The sequence below is a fragment of the Eretmochelys imbricata genome, chromosome 7, assembly GCF_965152235.1.
Source record: "Eretmochelys imbricata isolate rEreImb1 chromosome 7, rEreImb1.hap1, whole genome shotgun sequence".
NCBI lineage: Eukaryota > Metazoa > Chordata > Testudines > Cheloniidae > Eretmochelys > Eretmochelys imbricata.
In genome coordinates this window covers 108,867,120-108,894,381 of record NC_135578.1, presented here as the reverse complement: position 1 = coordinate 108,894,381, position 27,262 = coordinate 108,867,120, and the positions used below count along the sequence as shown (strand labels likewise).

Sequence of the window (27,262 nt, the reverse complement as noted above, 5' to 3'; positions counted from 1 at the left end):
CGTCCCAACCAATCACATAGGATCCATTCTTGAAGCTTTACTGAGACCCCCCTCCCCCCACCCCGGCATGGATTCAGTGACATATGTTTATAAAGGGTGAGATTTACAGGAAGAGGAGCTGCTTCTTTACGCTTGGATTTTTGAGCTAACAAAGATGTGAAAAAATATACCAGCTCTTCTCGAGTTCATTGACTCCATTAAATACCCTAAATTCTAATTTGTAACAAATGTATTCCTAAAATATAGGATTTGTTTAAGAATGGGATAGATAACCATTAGATGAAAAGGTTAAAAAAAAGCCAAATAAACATTGCTTACTCAGAATATGGATACCCAATTACAGGTCACCTCCCATACATTCTCATCACAGTTAATGCATAGCTGGGAGAGAAACTGAGTGTTTTATTCATTTAAAGCTGTGGTTCTCAACCAGGGGTATGCACAGGTCTTCCGGGGATACAGCAACTCATCTAGATATTTGCCTAGTTTTACAACAGGCTACATAAAAATCACTAGAGAAGTCAGTACAAAGTAAAATTTCATACAGACAATGATTTGTTTACACTGCTCTATATACTATACACCGGAATGTAAGTAAATATTTATATTCCAATTGATTTGTTTTATAATGATATGGTAAATATGAGGAAGCAAGCCATTTTTCAGTAGTAGTGTGCTGTGACACTTTTGTATTTTTATGGCTGATTTTGTAAGCAAGTAGTTTTTAAGTGATGGGAGACTTGGAGGTACACAACACAAATCAGACTCCTGAAAGAGGTATAGTAGTCTGGAAAGGTTGGGCGCCACTGATTTAAAATGTGCTTGCCAGAGATGGACAAACTGGGCTTGATCCAAAGCCCTTTGAAATCAGTGGAAGTCTTTCTATGGTCTTCCATGGGCTTGGCATCAGGCTCATTATTTGTAACTAACAATTTATTCAGCTGGTTCCCCCCCCCCCCTTTTTCCTGTTCACAAATAGTTGGCAAGCAATTTTTTTTTGTTCATGATTCAAAATGGTTTGAATATTTCATATGAACAAATTTTCACATTTTTTTTATCTGCAAAAATTACTTTGACTATACAGTATCTCAATTCATTATTTGAGCTGTGTGATTGGTCACCTAAGTCACATGGTAATATTTATGGTCATCCAATCAGGGAACAGAAGTTTTATAGAGCAGAGGAGGGCTGGAATAACTCAGAGGGATTTCTAGCACTGCCATTGACAGATGTACTTGTCTGTCCATGTCCACAGCCAATACAGACAGAGGGGCTTCATTAAGTTGAAATATACATGCTACCACACAATTGCTGGATCCCAGGGGCTACACTCCCCTGCCATACCACTTGGCTGTAGTCCTGACACAGGGATGGATTACCAGATGCCTTCCTGCCAGCGAAGTGCCACCACACTCTCAACCCCACTGATGTTTCTGGTGGTGGTGGTGGCCGTACAACTCCCACAACACGTCATTTGCGTCGCTGCTGCTGCTGTTGCACGTTACAGAAAAGTGGGGAGGGGTTAGTCATCCCTCCTGCTGTTCATCCAAAGCCTTTCTCCAGAATCAACAAAGAGATTTTTATAAACGTATAAACATTTCTGCTGCAAATGCTCATGCAAACGTATTCATGCAGCTGTTTGTGGGATTTGACTTTCCACAGAAATTTCCCTGGGGAAAACTTCACCACATCTGTTCACAGGAAACAAATAAAAGGGACCCCCATCCCATTGCAGCAAATGAAATTGTGGGAATTTTCTGAAGTATTCTCCTAACCATTTTTTTTTTTTTTGCACTATCAGCCTAGGTCTAATGTTTGGAACATTTCATCTTTAGTGTAGTGCTTCTCTAATGGATGGAGTCCATGCATGTAGTGTAACACAGTGAAAGCTGAGGGGCTGGGGGGAGGAAAAGAAGGTATACAAAGCATTATCTGAATCTGAATAAATTAGATGATTAAACATCCGAAGATTATATTTGTTTGTTTTAAAAGAGACAGTTGACCAAGCAGAGAAAATGAAATTGGCAGGACTTGAAACCAGTTTGAAGTAATTATATTAGTATTATTAATTAATTAGTGTAGTCTGCATCAAAGCAACACCCAGTCCAATGGGGTTGGTTGTAGGTCTGTCAGAGTCATAAAATCCCACATACAAGGGGGGAAATAGCTCAGGCGTAAAAATGTGCTCCAGGCTGGAATTTACTATACACTGTCTGGATGTTTTAAAGTTATACAACTGGGGAGGGGTGAGGGGGAGGAAGAGTGCTTGAGTAGCAAACTGAAAACGATGGCAGTTTAAAATAAAAAATATTGCAAGCCTTTCAACTGTAGCGTAGTCTAATCCATTTTAGTATTTAATGTAAATAAAAATAATAAATGGGTGAAGTATTGAATTTTAGAAAATGTGTGCTTTTGTTATTGGTAAAGTAACTCCTTTTCAAACCTTATTTTTAGGATTGGTATTATGCACCTATGCAGTACAGACATTGTGCTAATCTATATACTTGTTAAGACAGGAACCATGGCCCAGATCCTCAAAACTCCCTAACACCCTTAGGAAATCAAAGGGAACTAGCACTTTTGAGCATCTTGGTCCATGTCCTTGTTTTTAATCTCTGTAAAGTGCAGGCAAAATGATGGTACAGTATAGATAGGCTTGTCAGAATTCAATTTTTTTTATAATTGTAATGAAGAATCAGATGTTTATTTTCAAGCCTTTTTTAATTTTTATCTATTTTAAATTTTCACAGTTGTACAAAATGACGGGTTTTAAGTGATTTTTTTTCTAATTTTATCAATTTAAGTGGTCACAGTTGCAGGAAATTTTGGTTGGGGGGGTCGGACAATAATTATTGAATAGCAGTAGACATTGAGATTCAAAATGATAACACTTTATAACCGTTAAAACACAAGCTATCTACATCACATGTCAAAATATGCAAAATAAATATCTTGAAGCAGAATTTTTCTTATTTTTCCTATTTTTGCCAATTTTGATGATCATAGATGGAAATGGTTTGTCATCAATTTGTGTATGTGTATGATGAAATCAACATTTACCAATAAAACTGTAATCCTTCCCAGCCTACATGTAGATGTTCAATATAAAAAGAGATCTGTTGTGATCTGTTGGGCTCAATGTCTGCTCTATGGATTTGGATTACAAGTAATTAGCAAGGAATTTTAAGACTATCTAGTAACACTAGGGAAGGGTGAGTTCTGAGGATCCAGTTCAGTTCTTCAAAGAATAAACACATTTTCCTCCTTGTGCTGCATCCGTTGTTATTGTTCAGGCCTTATTATACTGGACCTTAAATCCCCGGCACTAGCCACTCTTGAGTGATGTGCATCTCAACTCAGGAACATTCACTCATCAAAGTATTCCTTAGAACTGGGTGAGCTGGGGCTGAATCTCTTCATCTTCCTAGACAGTCACCACTGTCTATGTTGGTTTCAAGCTAGCCAGAAGCTGCATGCTTATAGGAGGGTTTTCTCTGAGAGACAGTAGCACTTGAAACAATATTAAGTCAATCGCTCCTGAAGAAATTGAGTGATAGATAATCTAATCTAATCTATCACAGTTATGTGGTCCTATTACCATAGTATCTGAGCAGTTCACAACCTTTAACATATTTATCCTCACAACATGCGGGTGAGGTGGGGAAGTGCTATTATCCCCATTTTGCAGATGGAAATATTGTGCGCCACTGAGCAGTGGGTGCAGCATTATCTGTAGTGTCTGTCTATATTCTATAATGTGACTATCATCATAGTTTCTGAGGATTTCCTGGGTGAACTGAGTTATAACTTTTTCTCCCTTTTGTGTTCTCTCTTTAAAATGACTAGATTCGCGTGACCAGATAGCAAGTATGAAAAATCTGGACACTTTTTTTTTCCCGAGGGGGGGAGTATAATTGCATATATAAGACACTGCCGCTATTTTGGGACGTCTGGTCACCCTTGTTTAGATCTGATTCGCTTAGTTAATTTTTAGGCCAGGATTTTCAAAAGTGACTAGTGATTTTGAGTGCCCAGCTTGAGACATCTTAAAGGGGCCTGCTTTTCAGAGGGTGAGTTCTCAGCACTGTCTGAACCTGTAGACTGCCACATTCACCCGATGGTAAAACAGGTGAGACCTACGTTGCATACCCACCAACTTGCCTGCAGTATTCCTCCTAAGTCACCAAGCAAATGATTCTCTTCCCACTGTAAATACTTTTCCAGCAGGCAGAGCTGGGGCAACAATGCCCCTGCCTCCCCATTAAGAATAAAATACTCTATGAGCCGTGGAACTGTTTTTCAGAGATAACAACGCTGAACTCTTGTATGGTGTTTTTCTTATTGCAGATTGCAAATACATGGCTCCCCAGTAAGCTTTATGCAGCTCTCAGATCTATGGTGATAAAGACCAGAATAGAATCGAACAGAATAATTGGGGGAGCCCTGGTGTAAATGAGGCTGAAGTTGGCTCTTTAATTTGGAACACAAGGATGGTCTTTTGTAGTGAAACACATTTATTATAGGAGATGAAATCCCATATTTTATAGAATGTAATAACTGGCATTCCAACTTTGCACTTTATTCTAAAATATAACAGTAACACAGACACTGTTAATAATGCAATCAAAGCATTTCAGGCCCTTTTAAATCATGCACAAAGAAGCCTTTGATAGGAAGCAACTTTCATCACCCTCAAAGACTGGATGGATTAGTGTGCTCTGTTTATATGTAGGCAGTTGTAATTTCACATTCGACTGGAGAAGGGCAAGAATAAATTATTGCAGGTAAGCACTAGTGTTAGACTTACTGGTTTTAAAAGGAAAAACATATTTCTTTTTAAAGTGTCTCTAAATGGGGTTATTCAGTGTTGTAAAAGGTACTTTCCATTATTATGCTGATGGTACACATAACAATTATGTTTATATTTTAAAGCACTCATGTTCTTTTTTGGATAAGCAAATAGTATATTCCTTTAACATTTAATTTATTTCCTGCTTTTGTCATTTTTTTGTGCTTTTGAGAGATTACATTTTGTAAGCAACGTTGGGCAAAAAATGGAGGTGATTTTTGTTTTGCAAAACCTATTTGGGGTTTAGGTTTGCAAAACCAAAACGAAGGGCAATTAGGATCTATTTTATATGAACCATCCTAACTTTGAGTAGGGGACAGAGCTGTTGGCTGAATGGTTCTGGTTTTACCCCATCTCTAGATAAAAGTTCCATGCATGCCTAAGCTGGTTCAGAAGCTGCATATTGTTCTGACATGTTTCAACACCTTGGGAAAAATTTGCAAATTTGGTGTGATCTTGCAATTTACACTAGACCTGAAAACATCAGAATAATTTTGTCAGCCTAATGTCATTATCCCTCTCCAACTTTTTAGACCTTCCCTAAAAAACAATAGAATCTGTATTGCAAAGATTAAAATAAAATCCCCCAATCTCCCTCCAAAGATGTTGAGGCCCTCTTTAGAGCTGGTAGAAAACGCTAATTATGTTGCATGAGATTTGGAGGAGGGGGGAAAATGCATTTTCTTTTACCCAAAATCAAAATCCATTTATTTTTATCAGTTTTCAAAAAACAGTTTTGATCATTTTTTTCAGTGTTACCCCACTTCCCCCACCCCCCCAAATAAACCAACAACCCCCTTATTTCATTAAAAAGTTTTACCAAAAGTGAAACAATGTTAATGGAAACCATTTCATTTATTTATTTATTTACAAAAAGGTTGACCAAAATGAAATTTTGGAAATGGGACTATTCATGTGCTTAAAGTTAGGCATATACTGTTAAGTACTTTGCTGAATTGGGGCCTTAATCAAAAGACCTATTTTATAGAAACATCTCCTAGGGAACAAGCTTAGCCTTATGACAGTGAACAGTAGTGACCTCCGCTTTTCAAGACATAATTAGCTCAATGAAAATGCTGTTGGCCAATTCCAAATGTTCAAGTGTTGTTTAACGTATGGAACTCCGAACTCTTAATATAGAAATTACCAAATAAATGTACAATAAGCCTGGAGTGAATATAATTTATCATCTAGTATTTGTTACTATATTTTATTTAAAGAAATCTTTTCTGCCATCTTTTTAATAGCCTCCTCTATTAATCTGGACAGTTGCTTAATTGGGATGATAAACAGTTCACTGGCAGGACTACTGTATTTGCCAATCTCTAAATAAAGAAACTGAAAGGTTAAAACTAACTGACCTCCTATAGTTTTCACCCCTCCCTTTTTGAAGATCCGTTCTGTCTGTGTGTGACCTTGCAGGTGTTAAAGCAAAAGTCTTCCAAAATGGGAGGGGCAGTCTGCTTGCAGAATTGTTTTAGTTCCACTGCGTCATCACAAACATATGGTTTCACTTCCAAATGTTTAACATTTCCTTCCATTTCCTCAGGAAATCATTCTTTCTGTTTTTTAAACTTTTGAAACTGGATGGATATCTTTATTGGCAGGCATACAGAAAATGACACAATAATTAAACCCAGTCCAAGATAGGCTTCTGATCATATGATCTGCCCAGCGATCTGTCTTTTCCCTTCCTGGCTGCTAGTCTGTAGTCAAGAATCTGGATGTGCAATTACAGCACAGCTTGCATTGGTTTTGCACTTGTTTAATATAACAAAATTGTCACCTTCTGGGCTTAAGCTGAGACATATGGTTTCACTTCTTAATTCAGAACATGGTCCGTTTATCCCAAAATACTAATTCAGGCCAGAATCCTGCAACTGACTGAGCAGGGTCAACTGCAAGATCAGGGCCTAGGGGAAAAAAATTATATCACCTAAAAGGAATGAAAACAATTACACCATTTATTTATGTTACCTATCAAATATATCCCGTTTTTTATCAAAGACAGACTGGCTCCAGGGAACTGGACTTGAGTCTTGTGTTTAGCTGGTGTTATTACTGGTATTTCCTTTTTCCTCCTTAAGAATGGGTTAACATTCTCATGTGCTGGCCATGTTATACAGCTATAGTAGCAGGTGTGTGTTCATTTATTCTTTATTTTATATTATCAATAAAAATAATGTTTAACTTGCTTCATAATGTTTTCTGTATCTTGCATGCCATAATGTCATTCTATTGAATGTATGAGTCTCATAGATCATTCAGACAATATATATGCTCCAATACTAGGCTTTAATGATATTATAAGCATTTTAGGGTGAATGTTTCCCATACTATCCTATTTTGACAAACTTTAAAAAGCTGCATATATTTTTATACTATAAATAATTATGCTACAGATAAAATAAGGCTCTACAAGAAGAAACATTTAAAATGTATCAAATGTTTACGTATATGTGTACATGTATGCTGCATTTTATTACATTGATTCACACATTTAATCTATATTAAGAAATATTACCTTTCGCGCTGTTCACTTTACATTGTCTTGGCTTCAGAGCAATCATAGTAGAGTTTGGGACTTTTAGAAGGGCTCGATTCCTAATTTGGGGAAAAGATGAGTGACACAGAGACTCAGGATGTTTTTTCTGAGTGTACATGATGCACAATAAGTACACAATTACTGTTAACCTTGAACTGAGACAGCAAATGCAGCAAAAGGTTTCTATGTAATTCTACCTTCAGAACTCCAGCTAAACCTCATTCGAGGCTCAGCACATTTAGTTTGCCACAGGTCTCTGTTTCTACCCCCCTATTGCATTGCAAATTCCTATTGAATTTGCTGCCCACTCTGATCCTGGCCCAGGAAAGAATTTAAGCACATGCTTAAAGCGCGTGCACATATTTAAAGTTAAGCACTTACTTAAATGCTTTGATGGATAAAGGCTTGTGCCGGGTCTCTTTCAGCATCACTGTTTTCCAGGTGTCATCATCCCAGTCCATACTGGTATTCTCTTTATGCCTTTCTCCCTACCATCTGACTTTCCTTCCCCTTTATCTCTTTCTTCCCCTTTCTATTCCAATCAAAGGATTCTCATTTTTGTGTCCTCACTTGAATTGAGCAAGTTCTGCTTTGATTGCTATTGCTCTGCATGTGTCTTCTCTCTAGAAACCTACAGGTTTGAGCTGCAAAACCATGCAGCGCTTGAAAGGGCCACTATCAAGGCAGTTAGGCCTAAAATTCAGCATTCTGACTTTCTCTCAGTGTATGCCTGTGTCATACTGTTCCATGCTGCATACCCCAGCCAATACAAACACACCAGCACCACAAGTTGTTGTTAGTGGGTGGTCCAGAGGACAAATTAAGATTAAAATAATGGGCGGCTTGTATAAGAGGCCCTGACAGCTGGCCTGCCACCTTTGGAGTATGCCGCCGCCGCCAAAAGGGCACCCTGGCCGTGGCCCCACCCATGCTGTGCCCCGAGGCCCTGCTGCCATTCGTCCTTTTCTGCCCAAAGCCCCGCCTTCACTCCCCCTCTTCCCGTCCCCGCACCACCCACATGGGGGCCAGAGGGGAGGGTGAAGAGGCATGCGTGAGTGGTGAGCGGCTGGCTGGGAGGTGGGTGGGGGGACCTCGGGGAAGGGGGCAAAGAGGCACGAGAGGTGGGTGGGGGTGGAGAATGGGCGGGGTTCCAGGGGGAGGAGGCCAAGTAGGGGCAGGCCTTGGGGTGGGATCATGGTCCGGGCACGCCCATTCTCCCCAAATGGAGGAGTCACACGCCACCCATGATTAAAATAATGATACGCCATTCACTTTTGGGTTCTTGGCAAATATATGACTATTATCCAACTCGTCCAGTATCTTGTCTCTGATAGCCACCGGTACCCGATGCATCAGATCACAGGCACTGACTTTTGGTTTTGCTGGTGGGTGCCCGTTTCTGCCACATCCCCTCCATGTGAGCGGTGGGAGGAGCCTCAGGGGCAAGATGCTGAGCAAGGGTGCGGCCTCGGGGCAGAGTAGGGGATAGGACCACTGTCTGTGCCAGGGCCCACAAAAGATTAATCCAGCCATGCGGGTGCTGAGCACCTCCTCTTATTTTTTGATGGGTGCTTCAGCTCCAGAGCACCCACAGAGTCGGCACTTATGCATCAGAGGATGATGCAAAAAAACCTGCAATCCATACGCATGGGTGTATGCAATCACTAGACTTGTGACCAGCCCCTACATAGGAGGTGGAGGGCGTTTGGTTCCCCCTGCCTTTACAACCCATGCAAAAGATGGCTGTAATCTGGCCATATGTGAGCAATTCCAAAATCGGATATATATTCCACCTGGGGCTTACATCCTGTTATTGCAGGGGATGGGCATGACAAAATCAGCTCTAGTGGGTAAAAACCCTGTTGTGGGTATGTAGAATCTCCGTCAAATGGACGGTTCATTCACAGATTCCAGTGTTCACCTATGTTTTTTTCTACTAGTAGAGGGTGGGGGAAATAAACGCACAAGCTACTACAGCTGTAAGATAAAAGTAACCCAGGCACTGACAACTTGTGTGGGTTTTGTATGTCTGTTTGCAGTGTTATATTATGTGTTTGGAAGTGAGTTGTTTCCATAATAACAGTGACTGCCATATGGCAACGAGGAAGGCGGTGAAAAGAATGCTTAAGGGAACACAATATGTTGTTTGACATTTTGTGTATTTTTAAAGCAATAATATATCTTAAGTGTGTGCAGCAGCCCCATGCTAACTAGTGTTTAATGCTGATCTTGCAAAGCTAACATTTGATACCAGCTGGTTTATACTTGAGCCATGTCAATTTGTGGTACTCTTTCCTTTTCCTCGTTTTCCTTTTAAATATTGATTCATAAAGTGCTTTTCACTGTAGTCACATGGCTGTTCAGTGCTGTACAATGATGGAACAACAATTAAAAATACAATAAAGCAGTAGGTGAAATAAACTTCTAAAGGGGGATGTCATGTGAAACTCAATCTCATCAGTAAGATATTGTATGTGTAAAGCCCTCGTTACTGCCAATGAACAGATAACACAGATTTTTAAATACTTTTAAGATATATATACCATAAATACATGTATATTAGAGAAGGGCTTTAGCCACAAAGTCAAACCCTAATTTTCCCAGAGTTTAGCAGCATTCTGACCTGTATTTAAATATATGGGGAACTGGGGATAGGGCTATTGCAAGTTCCCGTTAATTCCAAACATTGATGCAACTGCATGTGCAAATTCACTTTTTCAAGGCTTCTGGTAACTCTCACCTGAAGGTTTTTCCCCCCCTCTCTCTTTTCCCCACAAAGGTAACCAATATGGGAATTGCCTTCTCTGATTCTATATAACTCCAGAAATGAAAGGTCAACAATTGTCATCTTATCATGGCTGAATGACATGAACGGGACTTTTTGCCTGCACTAGGAGTGTAGAATTGAGCACGTGCTTGCCTCGTGGGTCCTGTGTTTTTGGCTTTGATTTCCCAAGGGGGGGTTATGGTTTGGAGTCCTTTTACTGCGCTCACTTGTGGTGTTTTAAAATTGTAGCCAGCCCAAAACACACACAGAGGATCTTCAGGTTTTTACACTCTTTTTTTCTTCTTCTTTTATTGCCTCTAGATAGAGATTATTACAGTTTATGCGACAAGCAGCCAATTGGAAGGTTTCTCTTTCGGCAGTTCTGTGAAACTCGACCGGAGCTTGAGTGTTACATTAGGTTCCTTGACTCGGTGGTAAGTTAATTCTTCTGATATTTGCAGTGCTTTATTGCACTCTGTTCCTTGGTAATGAACTTAAGAACATCAGTGTAGGAGTACAAAAAAATAAACCATTGTTTACATTCTCTACATGAGCACAAAGATGTGAGCCTTTCATGTATTGGGCTCCTACAGAATATTTGGTTTGTCACCATAAATATCTCTATCATGTCAATAGTCAAAAAATTTTTTGCTCCCTCTCCAGAAGCTTCTTCTTGATATCCAGCAATCATTGTAAACCTTGACTATAAAATATATTGGAAAATACAGGGTTTTTAATATTATTGAATTGACATTACTGATCCAATCCTACTTAAAAAGGAAAAATTTGTATTGGTCATCTGTGAACTCAGTGTAAGAGAGTGTAAGATTTTTTTTTAGCTTGATAGACATCATAAAAAGAATGTTAATGCTATTTGACCAAAATCTTTGTGTAGACTCTGATCCTGGGATTTGGTGGCACAAACAGACTGCTGAGTCCATGCAATGTATCGCAAGATCAGGATCTCATTAAACACAGACTCCTTCTTTGGCTTGTTTATACAATATAAAACGGGATGGCAATTGGTTCTAAGTGTAGTGTGTTAGACTACCATGTTGCCTTGCCTCTGTAACAAACGATAAAGCAACTTTTAGCAATATGCCTTCTTTCATAAGCAGGCTCAGAAGTGCTCTACACTCTGCTTAGAACACAGAGACACATATGTGAAAAATGGCCTTACAATTGCACCCACCACTTTTCATGTCTCTGTTTTTGCAGATGCACCAATATGGATTTGCATGCATCAATGCATTTGCACGTGCATCGGAGAATTGCACACTCAGACTCTTAGATGTGAAGGGTGGTGAGTGCAGTTTTAGAGGTCAGATTGCGATCTCTTTGATCTCTGGGTTCACCACTTGCAAATACATTTCACAGTTTCCTCATGCTACGGCGGGTGCTCACCTGGCTGAACTTTCCGATTGCTGAGTAGAGTGAAAAAAGGTTACAAATGCCTTTAAGAATATATCCAAGATTGTACTGTTATGCTGTATCTCTGTCATAGGAAGACAGTGAAGGAGCCAAAATCATTATTTTTCAATGGAAAGTGTAGTGCCTACCTCTAAGCATTCTGTGACAGTAGCCATCATGCAGTTGTCATAGACTAGCTATGGAGTAGATTCGGTAGGGTAGCCAGACAGCTTCCATCTTGAACTCCTACTGGCAGTGCAACTGGGTAGCTAAATGTGTGCATATAGCTACATTTATTAGCTACTGCACACAGGTGCCTGCTAGAAAACCTGTGGGCAGCTGCGGGAGGACAGGCAGAAGCTGCTGTCATAGAATGACTCTGTTCGTCCTCCATTGAAACACAAGCCATCTTTGGGATGGATTTTGGCCACTACACAACAGTTTAGTTCAGGAAATGGGGACAGAAATGAACAGTGGTCTTTGCCTGCCTGATGGAAGTGCCTTTAGTCATCCATTTAAAATGTGCGAAGATTATGTCTTACCTTTTGGTTTGGGAGACAACATCGAGAAAGAATGATCTTTGGTTTCTGTGTGTCTTCCATTTAAAAGAAAACAGGAAGTTTTCAAAATTCAGAGTGGTTACAGAATTTAGGGGCTCTGTGTGCCACTATTGTCTATTATTAATAAGCTTAGAGGGATTATATTTTTATGAATAAATGTCAACTTCACCATACACACACAAACCAACAGAAAAAATATTTCTATTGATCATTGAAATTTACAGATAGGCAAAGTAAGAAAAGGGCTGCTAGAGAACTTATTTGAGTTTAATGTAAGGATGTTTACTTTGTATATTTTGACATGTGATGTTGACTAATTGTGTTTTAATGGTTATAAAGCTTTAACTTTTTGAATCTCATTGTGTTGTAGTGTCATTAAATAATTATTGTCTGACACCCTCCCCCCCCCATATTTCTTGGAATTATAAAAAATTAAATCGATTAAAAGCCAGGGCCGGCTCTAGGCACCAGCAAAACAAGCAGGTGCGTGGGGCAGCACATTCCTAGGGGCGGCATTCCGGCGCCGGCCATGCCGCCCCTGGAAATGTGCCCCTGCTGCCCCCATTCATCTCCGCCTGCTCCCCTGAGCACGCCGCCGCCACTCCGCTTCTCCCCCCTCCTTCCCAGGCTTGCCGTGCGAAACAGCTCTTTCGCGCAGCAAGCCTGGGAGGGAGGGAGGGGAAGCCGAGCAGCGGCACGCTCGGGGGAGCGGAGGTGAGCTGGGGCGGGGAGCGGTTCCTCTACCCCCACCTCTGTTACTTCCTGTGCTCCCCCGCCATCCTCGCTCACCTCTGCTCCGCCTGCTCCCCTGAACGCACTGCCTCTCCCTCAGCTGAGAGGGAGGGGGGAGAAGTGGAGCGGCGGTGTGTTCAGGGGAGCAGGCGGAGCGGAGGTGAGCTAGGGAAGGGGGTTGTGGGGGGGAAGCTGCAGGAGGCAATGGGGGGGGGAAATGCGGCACGCCCGGGGGAGGAGGCGGGGCCAGGGATTTGGGGAAGGGGGTGGGAAGGGGGGGAGTTGGGACGGAGGCGAGGGGGGGGCACAAAAAAAGCAGTGGTGGCCAAAAGCTTTTTTTGATTGGGGTGGCAAAAATCCTAGAGCCGGCCCTGATAAAAACACACTTATGCTTAAAATTAAACATGGATATTGCCTGTCAGAATTGCTTTTTAAAAACTGAATTCTGTATTTGTATTCCAGGAATGCCAAGAAGCCACAGAGATCAGGGTCCCATTGTGCTAGTCATGTACAAACACACAGTAAGAGAAAGTCTAGGCTTTGAAGAGCTTACGGTCTAAATAGATAAGAGAGACAAAGGCTGGGCAAAAAGAAGTATTATTATCCCCATTAGGGTGTATATCATCCTGTCACGACAACACAATCAACTTTACAATACAACATGATAACCTTTCTTTACACAAAGTACTGGGGGTATTGCTGAAGTCACTCTTGGAGTTTAGGGCAACAAACTGCCTTACCCTTCTGCAGCCCTTAGCCTGAGATCCTGAGAGTGAAACCAGCTATGGCCTTTTAGCACCCTCCTAGCTGTAGTGCAGTGTTTGTGGGTATGTCTACATTGCAATAAAACACCTGCAGTTGGCCTGGGTCAGCTGACTCAGGTTCACAAGGCTCAGGCTGTGGGGCTATAAAACTGCAGTGTAGATGTCTGGAGTGTGGGCTCTGGGGCCATCCCCCACTGATCCAGCTCAAGTCCAGACAGTTACACTGCAATTTTACAGCCCCCACAAGCCTGAGTTAGCTGACACAGGCCAGCCATGGGTGTTTTATTGCACTGTAATCAAACCCTTAGACAAGAATACCGTGAAAGGTTAAGAGGAGGCTGGTAAGGGAAATGGTTGTGTTTAAAAGCTCCAAACCCCAATAACCCCAGACAAATATCCCACGACCCTTCTGCAGGGATGCTCTTGGCAAACACCCTTTGCTGGCAGCTCTGACCCTTAACTGTCTTGTGTACTACTGCAATATTTCTGTGTAGCCAAGAGATCTGTATTCACAGTCCAACTGAGATCACCAATAATTGGTTGAACAAAATGACTGAGCTATATGGACGTCTGGATAGTCACTCTCTTATCTTTCAGAGTAGCAGCCGTATTAGTCTGTATTCGCAAAAAGAAGAGTACTTGTGGCACCTTAGAGACTAACCAATTTATTTGAGCATAAGCTTTCATGCTCACGAAAGCTTCTGCTCAAATAAATTGGTTAGTCTCTAAGGTGCCACAAGTACTCCTTTTCTCTTATCTTTGAACAGCTTTGATGGCTTTTGTTTATCGATTTCAATTTCTGTAAAAGTTTGCTGACCATTAGTGAAGTTTCCTATATTATCCAACCTCAAGGTCCAGCAACACAGCACACAGCCATTAAATTGAATTTCAGCCAAAGTCAGTCTGTGTGGCATGGTTATGGGAACCAGGCCAATTCCTAGGTTACACAGAAGAGGCCCATAATGAGACCAAATGTCTGATTTTACAGCCCCATTCTGAGACCACCAGAAATGTGGACCATACCATTTTAGAGACCACCTGCTGCCCCAGGACCTGCAGTGGGCGAAGTACAGCCTTTTGGTTGCTCTGTGACTTCATTATTCTGTCTAAAGTAGGAAACACAACAAAACTTTGTTTTTACTTAGTACCAAATAAAGATGAAAAATAATTTAAAATACTCAGCTCTTCATCAGAGGATCTCAGAGCACTCTGCTGGATTGCGAGTATTATTATCCCTGTTTTACAGAGAGAGAGAAAGTGAAGCACAGAGAGGTTAAGTGACTTGCCCAAGGTTGCACAGAAAATCAGTGGCACAGCCCAGAATACACCTATGTCCCCTGCCTTCCAGTCCCCTTCTTTAACCACTAGACCATACTGCTTCCAAAAGCAGGGAACAATAAATGCTGTGTGTGATTTACAAGCACAGGTTGGAGTGGAAACTGCAAGCTGAGGAGTTCTGTCAGACAGTCACCAGCCTACTCATGATCTCTCTTTTCCATATGCAAGACAGACCCACTTTAGAGAGAACTTTCTCACTCCTCTGATTTCAAACATCAGTAATATCGACCTGCATTACATATTGAGAAAAGTCCCTCCTTTACATGGCATTTATTTCAGCTGTCACGAGCACCCAAGTGATCTACTGGGGAGACTGATTATAGGGTATATTATAAATTTGTTTGTATTTTTAAAGCGTTCATTTTTACAGTAAAGCACGTTCCACAGTCACTAAAGTTAGCACAGGAAACAGATTCCTCTTGCTGATACAATTGTCGGGTTGTTACAGTTAGAGTGTGACAAGGGATGTTGACTAGATAAAAATCACAGGCCTGATTCCCCACGGCCTTGCACCTTGCACAGTGATTTATATCTCTGCCAAGCGAGTGCTGCCTGGGTATCAAATGCTGCTGAATCACAATAGTAGCATTATACACTCACTTTGCCCAGGTGTAACTGACTATACAAGGTGCAAGGCAGAGGAGAATCGGGGCCTACATTTTCAAATAGATTTATCTGTGTGACCAATTCAGGGCCTGATCCAAAGCCCTTCGAAGTCAGTTGGGGCAAGCTGTGACAGTGTGGGTAGAGAACAATGCAGAGGAGTGGGAATGGAGAGGAAGACATGAATGACAGTGATAAGAACACAAGATTGCATCTATGACCATGGATAAGATTTTCAAAAGCACTCAACGTTGGCTTAACTCTTCTCCCATTGAAATCCAGGGCAAACCCCCCTCCCCATGTCTTCAATGAGGGCAGAGTTAGGTCAACACTGAGCCTTTTTGAAAATCCCACCCTGCAAAAATTAATACAATATTTTATTGAAATTAACAAGTTGTTGGACTTTACATTTCATCTCTATTTAATGCTAAGATTTGAACACTTGTCTCCTTTGTACACTATGTCCTGCCAAATAATGTGTTTCAGTCACAGATATGCATACAGGCCAAAATTTCCAATTTAACTGGCTTTATTTTTAAACATGAAGATAGGGCCCTAACATTAGCATTAGTCTTGATTTCAAAATTATCAGTGATGGAGAATCCTCCATGACCCTTGGTAAATTGTTTCAGTGGTTAAGTACCCTCATGGTCAAAAATTTACACCTTATTTCCAATCTGGATTTGTCTAGCTTCAACTTCCAGTCATTGGATCATGTTATACGTTTCTCTGCTAGACTGAAGAGATCAGTATTAAATATTTGTTCCCCGTGTAGATACTTAGAGACTATAATCAAGTCACCCTTAGCCTTCTCTTTATTAAGTTAAATAGATCAAACTCTTTGAGTCTATCACTATAAGGCATGTTTTCTAATACTTTAAATGTTCTCATGGCTCTTCTTTGAGCCCTCTCCAATTTATCAACATCCTCCTTGAATTGTGTGTACCAGAACTGGATACATTATTCCAGCAGTGGTTACACCAGTGCCAAATACAGAGGAGCAGTTCCCAGAAGGGTCAATTCCAACATAAGGAGAGAATTAAAAATGGAGGGGAGTATAAGTGATGCTAAGCAAAGTGTCACGCTAGAGCCCACTGCTAAGAAGGGCACCTGCCAAAAGGGAAGCTGTGGCTCTGAACCAAAAACTGTGCCACAATTTTGTAAATCAGCCTTTCTCAAACAGAATAAACTACCAGAAAGTTAAAACTGATCACCCTGTGTTTTAATGTTTCCTAGCAATACGTTCCAAGGGGTTGAGATTGAGATGCTGTTACACATTGGGGGCTAGGTGTGCTGTAGGACAGAAAGTGCAGGAATGTGTCAATCTGTCCTACCACACAGAATTATAGCTCTGCTTCCAAGTGCTTCTTGGTAAGGAAGGCATGTGTGTGCAGAAGATTAGATATGTTCTCTGAGCCGTTTCACGTGAAATAGGCAGCCCTTAAAATGAACAAAGTATATGTAGGGGTGGCTTGCAAGTGGTGATGCCCTACATTTGTAATAAAATTGAAGGTTTTAATATGCACCGAAAAAGGATGATCCTGTGGCTGAAGAACTGGGCTAGCACTTGGGAGAGCTGCTGTAGACTCCCCGTATGGCCACAGGCAAGTCGCTCAATTTCTCTGTGCCTCAGTTTCCCATCTGTGCAATGGGGATAATAGGACTTCCTTTCTCCCACCCTCTGTCTGTCCTGTCTATTTATGTTGTAAGCTCTGTGGGGCAGGACTGTTTCGGCTGTGTGTATGAACAGCACCTAGGGCAATGGTGCCATGCTCTTGGCTAAGTATTCTAGATCACAAGTGTGTCTTACCACTGGCCTTTACCAGGCAGGAGGGACATGGGTCAATGTGTTTGTGGTAGCCCAAAGTGCCCCAACACTGCCAGACGTTTGGCAAGTGAAACTTGCTGAAACTCCAAAGAGAGAAGCTGACTCAATTGTGTAAACCCAACAGCGAGTCCAGGACCAGCCCTGAAAATTAGGAGGTGCCCTACCTCACCTGCACTCTAACCAGCTTTTCCTGTCACCTTATCCATCCCAAATCACCTGTAAACCACAGTGGTCTGGGCTGCCAAAGCCAAGGGACACAACACTCAGATGCCACTCTATCAACGGGCATGGATGCAAGATTGCTAAAATATGGTGGTCAGCTGACAACAAAGTACACCCCTCCGGTCATCTGAAATCTGTTCACTTCCGTTGGCCTCCTTAGCTGCTCCATCAAAATAGGCTTCTCCCCTAAATGAGAGAGGAGCATCCCAGCCTTGAATTGCAGGCATTCCCACCCTCCTGCTGAGAAGTCTTTATACCACCTCACACCACCATCTCCCCACCACCACACACACACACACCTGTATCCTCATACATACATATGTAATATCTCCTGTGTGTAAAACAGTCATTTGCCAAACTCTTTGGTAGGCTTCCAGAGGAAGGCATTGTCCAAAATGAAAGCTATTGTTACTGCAGCATGCTGTAGCTGGTTTATGGTGAAATTAACTCTCGTGAAAACCCTTACAAGTTATTCATAGGTTGCCCTACCAGGCATTGTAGTAGCATGCTTACAAATATTGTAGCAAAGAAATATCTATTTGTACCTGTTGAAAGAAGGTCCTTAAAATAAAGTTTTGCAGGACACATTTCCTGTGCTGGAGGGCGGGGGGGATCAATAAGTAGCTGATGTCTTAGCTGTATACATTTCCTGTTCTCCAAGCTGGTATCTGCAGAACTAGAATATGGTAATCCAGTGCAGGATTTTAACATGAATGTTTCGTAAAATAATACACATACACAGGTGCTCTGACTTTCAGCAGGTCTCTGCTGTGTCATGATTTCCCTTTGGACTGGTCTTCTGCCTATCTTGCAGCCTCCCTCAGTTCCCTCCCCTGCTTCCTCTACTCATTTTTAATTGAAGATTCCTAATCATTTTGGGTGGCGGGGGCTTTTCAGTTTATAACATGAGCCAGAATGGGTCTGAGTGGAGGGAGTCATGAACAGACTGGCTGACTCAGTTCAAGAGAAAAATAAATTCCAAATCATTTCACCCACCAAAGAGCAGAGCTACATTGTACTTACTTACACTGCCCTAAACTAAAAGAGCATTCTGCAGAAATGTAAGCTGCATGATTTAAGAATAGAGAACAGCCCAATTGCCTGTCTAGGTTGTTTCTGCTGGAGCCAGGGGCTGGCAGTGGGGGTACAATTACCTCGTGGAATTTTTCAGCTGAATGCTTCACTAGACACACATATGGAAGGGAGGTAAAAAAGGTCAACAATCATCCACTTTAATTCCAGTTATTAAAAGTTACTCTTTCGTCTAGACTGTTTTCATTTGTTTAGTTTGATTCCTGTACATGGTATACAAACTGCAGAGTGTGTGTGTATTTGAGGGACGGCGGGAGGGGTAAACAGCACAGATGGTGATGTCTACCATTAAGGTTACCCAATACTTCCCGTTATAAGATCCTGGCTTTAGTTGCTTTATCACTTTGCCAAACTTTAACCATTTGGGCTGAAATTTTCCATGCTGGATGTCTGCCTCAGGTTAAGCCACTTCATAGACCATGTTTAGGGGAAAATATGTTGTTTTGCCCATGTTACAAAAATTGTTACAACTATATAGCTGAAAAGTTGTAGTACCTCTATGCTGTGACTTTAAATTTGACAGGGGGGGTTGCCTTGCTAACAGAGATGGGGCTTTTGTTGTCCTTGTGAAAATCCACCCACATTTGGTCAAGGTATAAACCTCTAAAAAAAATCTCATTTTGCACACACTCAGTAGAGACTGGTTAGAGTCTGGCAATTAAATTCTCTGTGGAAGAATAGGCTGCCCCCATGTGTCCCCTTGTGGGTGGGGTGCTTCTGCTCTGCCTATTATTCTTCCTTCTTCCAAGCCCTTTTACAAAGACTCCACGTGCTTGTTTCTCCAATCACTACCTTTATAGGGGTCTGGGTTTATTCAGGCAATAACTCAAAAGTAATACTCAGAGTCCCGCAAATAATCTGTCCAAGACATGGCTTTTACCTCAGAGCCTGGGCGAGTGAAAAGGGCTCATCTTGTTCTTTTTCTTTTTTATGAGTTCTCGAGGGGTGACCACCTCGGGGTTTGGCTTGCAGCTGTCCTGCTCAGATCTGACTCCCCTGCAGACTTCCCAGAGTCTACTTCCTCAAACAACGGCTTCAGCTCTTTTATAAGGAACTAGCTGCTTCTGGTTCCCTCCCTGCACCAGGCATCTCTGGTTAGCTCATTTAGCAAGCCTGCTCCAGGCTGGCAGTCTCCTGCAGGCAACTCCCAGCATGCTCCATCCCCTCCCAGTGCCTGTGTGCTGACCACACGGCTCTTGTGCCATCCCAACAGAGGGCCTGAGCATGCTCCATTCTTGGGCTGCAGGGGCTGAGCAGGACTTTCACTGCACCTTCCTCCAGTGGTGCCAGCTATGAAAACCGAGGGCAGGGAAACTTTTTCTCTCAGTGTCCCCCCGCTGGTGTCCGGGTGGCATGGAGGAGAAGGCAGAAGCAGCCTGACCTGAATGCAGAGAGGCTAGGAACAGGTGCGGGAGAGGGAAAAGATGCATGGCAGCTGATGAGGAGGGTAGAAAACTTGCAGGAGAGGGGTTAGGAGCAGGTGCTGGGGGTAGGGGAAGAAGGGCCAAGAGCAGAAGGAAGTGTGTAGACTGGCAGGAACCAAGGATGTTGGAGGATAGGAGCAGAGGGGAACACGGGCATGAGCTGGGGGAAGGCCCAGGTCAGGGGACAGGAGCAGGACCAGGGTAGGGACTGTGGAGGGGGGATAGGAGCAGATGAGGACAGGAAGAGACTAGAGGGATGGGGTAGAAGGGTCTACAGAACCTGGAATTGAACCTATTACTCCTGAGTCACCACATTCCTTTGCTATCTGGCAAATAGCTGTGAAACCCATGGGCAAAGTGTGTGTCTCCATCCTCCTGTATTGGCATGTCCACCTGGAATATAAGTCTTTTACTGCTGCTAGTTACGAGATTCCATGCTGATGGCCCATGGCTCTATATGGCTCCACATGACATTTAAGTTTTGGTGTATTTTTTCAAGGTAGGAAATGGCACACCATAAAAAACCTAAGTTAAAAGAATATTATTAAGGTTGCAAAGGCAAGCACTCAAATGAGAAAATGCCAGAATTAAGGTTGCTCATACACTAAGATATAGGGCGTGTCTACGCAGTGTGCTACAGGGGTGTGATTTCTAAAGTGCTTTAATGTGCTGTGCACTAATTGGCCCATGCTGACCCTGCTGGGTACACTTAAAGTTTCCTAGTGGACTTTAATGGACTTTAAGGGAATTTCGATTGTGCACCATGTTGCAATTGTAACTAATAATGCTATTGCTATTAATTATGTACTTTCAGACTGTAACCAGTTTTTCTAGTGCTGAGGAAGAAGGGGAGGGATCTTCTGGTTAAAGCACAAGATTGTGAGTCAGCAGACCTGAGTACTCATCCAGGCTCCAGAACAAACTTTCAGTGACCTTGGGCCACGTGCTTAATCTGTCTGTATTTATATAATTCTTCCTATTGTAACAATCTATGGCAGAATATGCACATAGGTGTCCATGGAGAGCTGAATAGCATGCAAGTGATATTGGAGATAAAATTCATGATCTTCTTCCAAAAATCAAAACCCAGCTTTTAACATTTGAGCGAAAGGAGAATTTTTGTTAACACTCACCAATATTAGGGTTTATAGGCCCATTTCAGATCTTCACTCTCATATCTGTCTGTCTGTCTGTCCCCTTAGTATCTGAGCACTTCCTGAGAACTTAAAATAGAAATAATTATGAAAATCTCTTTCATTGTTCCCAGCTGTAGGAGAAATAGGCTTAGTATAGAGTGTGTGTGTGTAACTTGCTGCGGGAAAGCTAGTCAAAGAAATGAGTTTTGCATTTCGTTCTGTATGTAGTGAGGCCCATGGTCATTCCTATTTCTTGTGGGAGGGAGTTCCATAGCATATGTCCTGCTCCTGTTTAAGTTCTGTCTTCCTCCCTGCTTTGCCTACTGGCCAACAGTTTCATTGTTGTGGTAACTACAATTGGATGTCATGGTTGCAAAGGGAGAGTCGTTCTCATGGCAGTTAGAGACAATCCCCTGGTGGACTTTGAATATTTGAACAGAGACTTTGAACTAGACTCTAGTTAGGAGCCAGTTAAGAGAGTAAAGCCCTGAGGTGACATGTTCACAGCATCCTATGTTGTTAAGCAGACAAGTTGCTGTGTTTTATACCAGATGTAGCTTTCTCAAGGGGGGGGGGTGTCTTAATTACTAGATCTAATAGATTACAATAATCACACTATGCGGAAAATTAATCACAGCTGGTTGAGGAGGTTTGCTTTTGTCTTGAGGAAGGCAGTGATTTACATCCACCCCCAACAGATACATGACATAATTCCTTTTACTACTTTCACTACCAAAGTTTAGTCAGTGCAAAGCTTATCTTTAGGCATCTAGGATTGACAGGAATCCCATGGAACACTCTGGCACCAATCCATAGCTATGGGCAGACACTAACATCTTAAAATAAATTGAATATATATGGCATAGAGATACAAATTTGTAATCTGTTTCAGAAACTCAGGCTTCTTCCACTTGAAATGAACTAAAATCTCTGTTTAAGCCACAAAACAAGACCATCACACATGTACCCAAGTCTAATTATATCCAGTAGAGAGCAGTGGTACTTGCCAGTCAATCACAATATATGATGCATATATTGAGAATACCACCTGAATTCCTGATCTCTGTTTTATTGAAGCAAATGCTATATTAATTCAGACTATATGAACTACCTGACCAACATTTGCTATGAATGCAGTTCCACTGAAATCGCTTAAAGGATCTGTTTGCTAGACCTCTGATATGGCAAAATATTTAGCATCTCAAAGCTGCTGAGGGAACAATGAATGATAATTATTAGATGATTTATGAGTTGTGCTGAATTGGTCCTGCTTTGAGCAGGGGGTTGGACTAAATGACCTCCTGAGGTCCCTTCTAACCCTGATATTCTGTGATTCTATGAGGGCTTAGTTATGCTCCCAAATCCTTCTCCATTGAGACATTACCAATAAATTCTGGCTTTTGTGTTTGGCAATCTTCTGAACAGAGAGTTAAATTTAAATACAAATATTTTCTCTTCTTAAAAGACATTTTGTATTTCAATCTTTACTTTAAATTAAAAATCCCCTAGCCTGTCTTTGAAGTTATCATTAACGGTGAGTGCCTAGCTAAAATGCAACTTCTCTGACCTTCTTTAATTTGCTCTTTTTTTTTTTGGTTGTTTGTTTTATCCTTTAGCAGAGATTCTGGGAGAAAAATGCTCTTAAGATTCTATAAACACTCTGGAGTGTTCATGCGTTCAAGAGCTGAAATGACCTATAGTCAGATACCATCTAAATGGACAGGGTATTGAATGAAAGATTCCAAAAAAAGCCCCTTGTATTAAGTTTTATGAGAACATAATCAGTTCATCCCCGACATGGTTACTAAGAAAGAAGTACTGTACTTGTGGATTTTAACCATCAGTGTATTTCTCATCAGCAGTACTGTTTTCTTTTCTTTTTGGTCATTGTCATTTACCGGACTAAATCTGATTGTTTGAACACCCTGCTGTATAAAGTCTTAAGCTTAAGCTACAATGGCTAAATCAGCATTGGCCGGATACATGGTTAATAGCATTATTATTACTTTCGCGGTTTTCATGTTATTCCTTGGTCTGTTTAGCTATAGTATTTGTTATAGCCTTCCATCTGATTTATTGTATGAAACTGAGAACAATGTATATGTCCTAAAGTGTGCAACAGTTCTGAAGTGCGTTCTTCCAAGTGCCAGTTCAGACTGATCTACCGTATGTTGTCTTTTACTTCCTCCTCATTTATCATCTCAGGCAGATTGTATTAGACCAACTTACTTAATTGGTTTGGCAAGAGGTCCTGGGATCCTTTTTCTAATATGAGCATTCATAAAAATATGTTGTACTGACTTTTTTTTTCCAGAAAGCCCTTTTCATCATAAGACTAAAATTTTGTACCCCAGGCAGTGACAAATTAGAAGGTCTCTAAGAATTTGTCATTATCATTTAGTTATTGTCTTACTTGGGGTTGCAAGCTTTAAATGGGTTTTTTTCTTGTCTTTTAATGATTTGCATTGCTGAAGAATTTTAAGTAAAATTATTAATGTCTCAGTGAAGCCTAAGTAATATTTTGTTTCCTAAATAAAGTTTATCCTAAAATTTACCACAGATCAGTGCTGGTATGATATGCAGAATCCTTAGAATAATATTTTAAAAATGCAGTGTGTGTGCTCTCTTTTGTAATGCCCAATAGAAATCAAACAAGATTCCAGTATGTACTGAACATCACTCTTCATTTAGTCCCTTTTATTTTTCTAAGCCCTGAAATATCCCAGGTTTTTGAGATATCCCTTTTCAAAAGTCTGCATCGAAAAGCAAAAAATTGGCAAAATTTCTGCAGAAGGGGAAGAGTTTGAGAAATGAGTGTTATACTGAGAGAAAAAATTAAAAATCCACAGGAGGACCCAAGCTTCCAAAAGCCCTACCTCCTGAGAGAGCTCTCCTTATGTCTAAGTAAAGTAGTTTTTTCTGTCATAGAGATTAACAAAACAAATAATCCTCCTTTATGATTTGGAAAAATTAATTTCTACTCCCTACATCTAAGTGAGTGAAAACAAATAAAGCTCCATGAGAGGGGTCCTTAATTATCAGAAATGTTTTCAAAACATTGGGGCTTGGCATATCTATAAAGTATAAATAAATGAAATTTACTCATATGTGGCCATGTCAAAGAGGGCTAGTTTCAGAGAACCGTTTTCTTGGTCTTGGTCAAAACATCTTGACACCAGTGTTTTGCTTTTCAATTAGATCAACTGTACAGGTTTACCTCCATCAGAAGATTATATTTGCCTTCCAAATTATTCAAGTGGAATGTTCAGTTAAGGCCATCTCCAAAATGAAGTTATAATGATGAAGTATGAGTACAAATATTGATGTTTTCTTTATTTCTTTTCCAGGCAGAGTATGAAATTGCTCCAGATGAAAAACTGGGAGAGAAAGGAAAGGAAATCATGATGAAATACCTCACACCAGAGGTAAGGGGCTGCCAAAATGATATCACTGAAGGAATGCAGGGCACTCCTCTGCTACAAGCTCTTAAATCAATGGTGTGCAGTTTAGTGGTAATATCTTCCAGAGAACAAAACTTAATCTGTTAAGTAAAACAGCCAGGTATAAGTGGGGTCACATTTCAGTCCAAAAATTCACTTTGAAAGATAATGAACTTTTTAGGGGCCTTATGCATTCATTGATGCATAAGAGGGTTTCTCTGGTCTCTTCCCTTTATGTAGAAGTTACACATATGCAATCCTCACACAGTGGGCACCATTAAAAAGCAAACATCTGCCAACAGATTCCACAGTTATTTCCTATCCTAATCAAATGGAAAAACGGTGGCATCCCAGACACAATTATGTGGTAAGCGTTGGTGAGTGGTGGCTTTTTAGTGGCAATTGCTATATATCGATTGGTGAATTAGACTACTTAATGTTGCATCTCTGTCCCTTGTAAATACTTTATGGAGCTGCGTGTCTCATAAGACATGGAACGCTATTCTTCAGCTGCTTTCTTAAGGATAGGTTCATACTCAGAAATCATATTCTTTTCTCCCTATTAAGTCCTTGCTGTTAAATCTTTGGTATTCATGAAGGAGAAAAACTCATGTGAACATTGTGTCCACTGGGTGGCATTATGAACTGGACCACGAGGCTGCTGCAAGAATTTTGGGCAGGCTGCAGCTGGGACTAGTTCTTTTTTGTTTTTTGTTCATTTGCTGACCACATTTAACCTTTTGCAGAAGTCTGTGCCAGTAAGCAACAAACGCTGAGCTTCAAACACATGAATTATCGTAGGCTTTCAGCTGCTTCAAGCTTCCTAAGAGTAACTAAGTCCCACAACCACCGCTTAGATGATTTTACAAGAGGAATGCGTTTAACCCCAAGGATAACATATTACATGTTGTACTAAATGCATTTTAAAACATTTAAATGATATAGTGTGATTTGGAGGTGGTGGGGCAGGGCAGACCACCTTTTTTTCCAGTCAATCATTTTCCTATGATAAAGTTGATTGTGTACTTTAAGTTCTCTCAGGGAGTTGTCTGCAACCTAGTTTCATTTACTGAACCTGATTAGTTTTAAGTATATAAGGAAGAGATGCTGCTGGTATGAATTGCTGCTATCCATTCATTATAGACCCCAAGTTTACCACTGGGTTTTATTTTTCCAAGGTGGTGGTTTAGGTTGAAGTCTCTGTTGCAGAGTAATGAGGGATGAGGGTTGAATATTTAAAGGCCATCATTCTCCTCTTGCCCAGAAACACCTGCTTTGTTTTTCTCTGCAGTGGAGAAGTGAGTGTTGGTGATGCTAGTGACATCTGAGCACTAATCAAAGCAAGAGAAGGTCAGTGCTCACTGGGTTGAGTTAAGCATGACCAGGAATGGTGCAGTATCCCCAAACATCTCTGACAATCCACCTCTGTGCTGACCAACAGCACCACTGCAATCCGAGGGTATGTCTGCATTGCAATTAGTTGTGACTGACTGCAGCACTTGTAGACATACCCAAGCTAGCTTTGATCTATCTAGCTTGAATGACAGCAGCAGTAAAGCTGCAGCAAGATTGGCTAGCTGCTTGAGTATATCCCCGTGGTCCTTGGCAGACGTGTGCAGCCCGTGTTGCTGCCTCTTCTGCTATGGTTTCACTGCTATTGTTGTTTGAGTTAGCTAGCTCACAGTGAGCTCAGGTTTGTCTACATGTGCTGCCGTCACACCTCTGATTGCTGTGTAGACAAACCTACAGTCTCTTGAGCAGTAACCGCCTCTCGTAGCAAATTCATTTCTTTCTCATCAAAAGGAAGGATGGTCTTGAGGTCAAAGAAGAATCATAGAATTACAGAAATGTAGGGCTGAAAAGGACCTCAAGAGGTCATCAAGTCCAGCCCCCTGCACTGTGGCAGGACCAAGTAAACCACCATCGCTGACGTGTTTGTCCACATCTTTTCTAAGCTGTGGTGCCTAGAACTGGACACAGTACTCCAGCTGAGGCCTCACCAGTGTCAAGTAGACCGGGACAGTTACCTCCCACGTCTTACATGCAACATTCCTGTTAATGCACCCCAGAGTGAAATTAGCCTTTTTCTCAGCTGAATCACATTGTAGACTCATGTTCAATTTGTGATCCACTATAACCCCCAGATCCTTTACTGATTAGCTAGTTATTCCTCATTTTGAAGTTATTCATTTGATTTTTCTTTCCTAAATGAAATACTTTTCACTTGTCTTTATGAAATTTCATCTTGTTGAATTCAGACCAATTCTCCAATTTGTCAAGGTCATTTTGAATGATAACGCTGTCCTCTAAAGCAATTGCAACCCCTCCCAGCTTTGTGTCATTTGTGTATTTTATAAGCATATTCTCCACTCCATTATCCAAGTAATTAATGAAAGTATTGAATAGAACTGGACCCTGGACTGACTCTGAGGGACTCCACAAGATACGCTCTCCCAGTTTGACAGAGAACCATTGATAACTACTCTTTGAGTACTGTCTTTCAACCATTGTGCATCCACCTTATAGTAATTTAATCTAGACCACATTTCCCT

At 41.3% G+C, this 27,262-nt stretch overlaps 1 protein-coding gene across 1 annotated transcript in view; it reads left to right on the top strand.

Moving 5' to 3' along the window:
* The window catches only part of GRK5 (G protein-coupled receptor kinase 5), a 227,799-nt gene that overhangs the window by 130,039 nt on the left and 70,498 nt on the right, over nt 1-27,262 (top strand). Inside the window, exons 3-4 of the mRNA XM_077823035.1 lie at nt 10,483-10,595; nt 24,618-24,695. Of these exons, the coding sequence (XP_077679161.1) occupies nt 10,483-10,595; nt 24,618-24,695 (191 nt within the window). The remainder of the gene's footprint in view (nt 1-10,482; nt 10,596-24,617; nt 24,696-27,262) is intronic.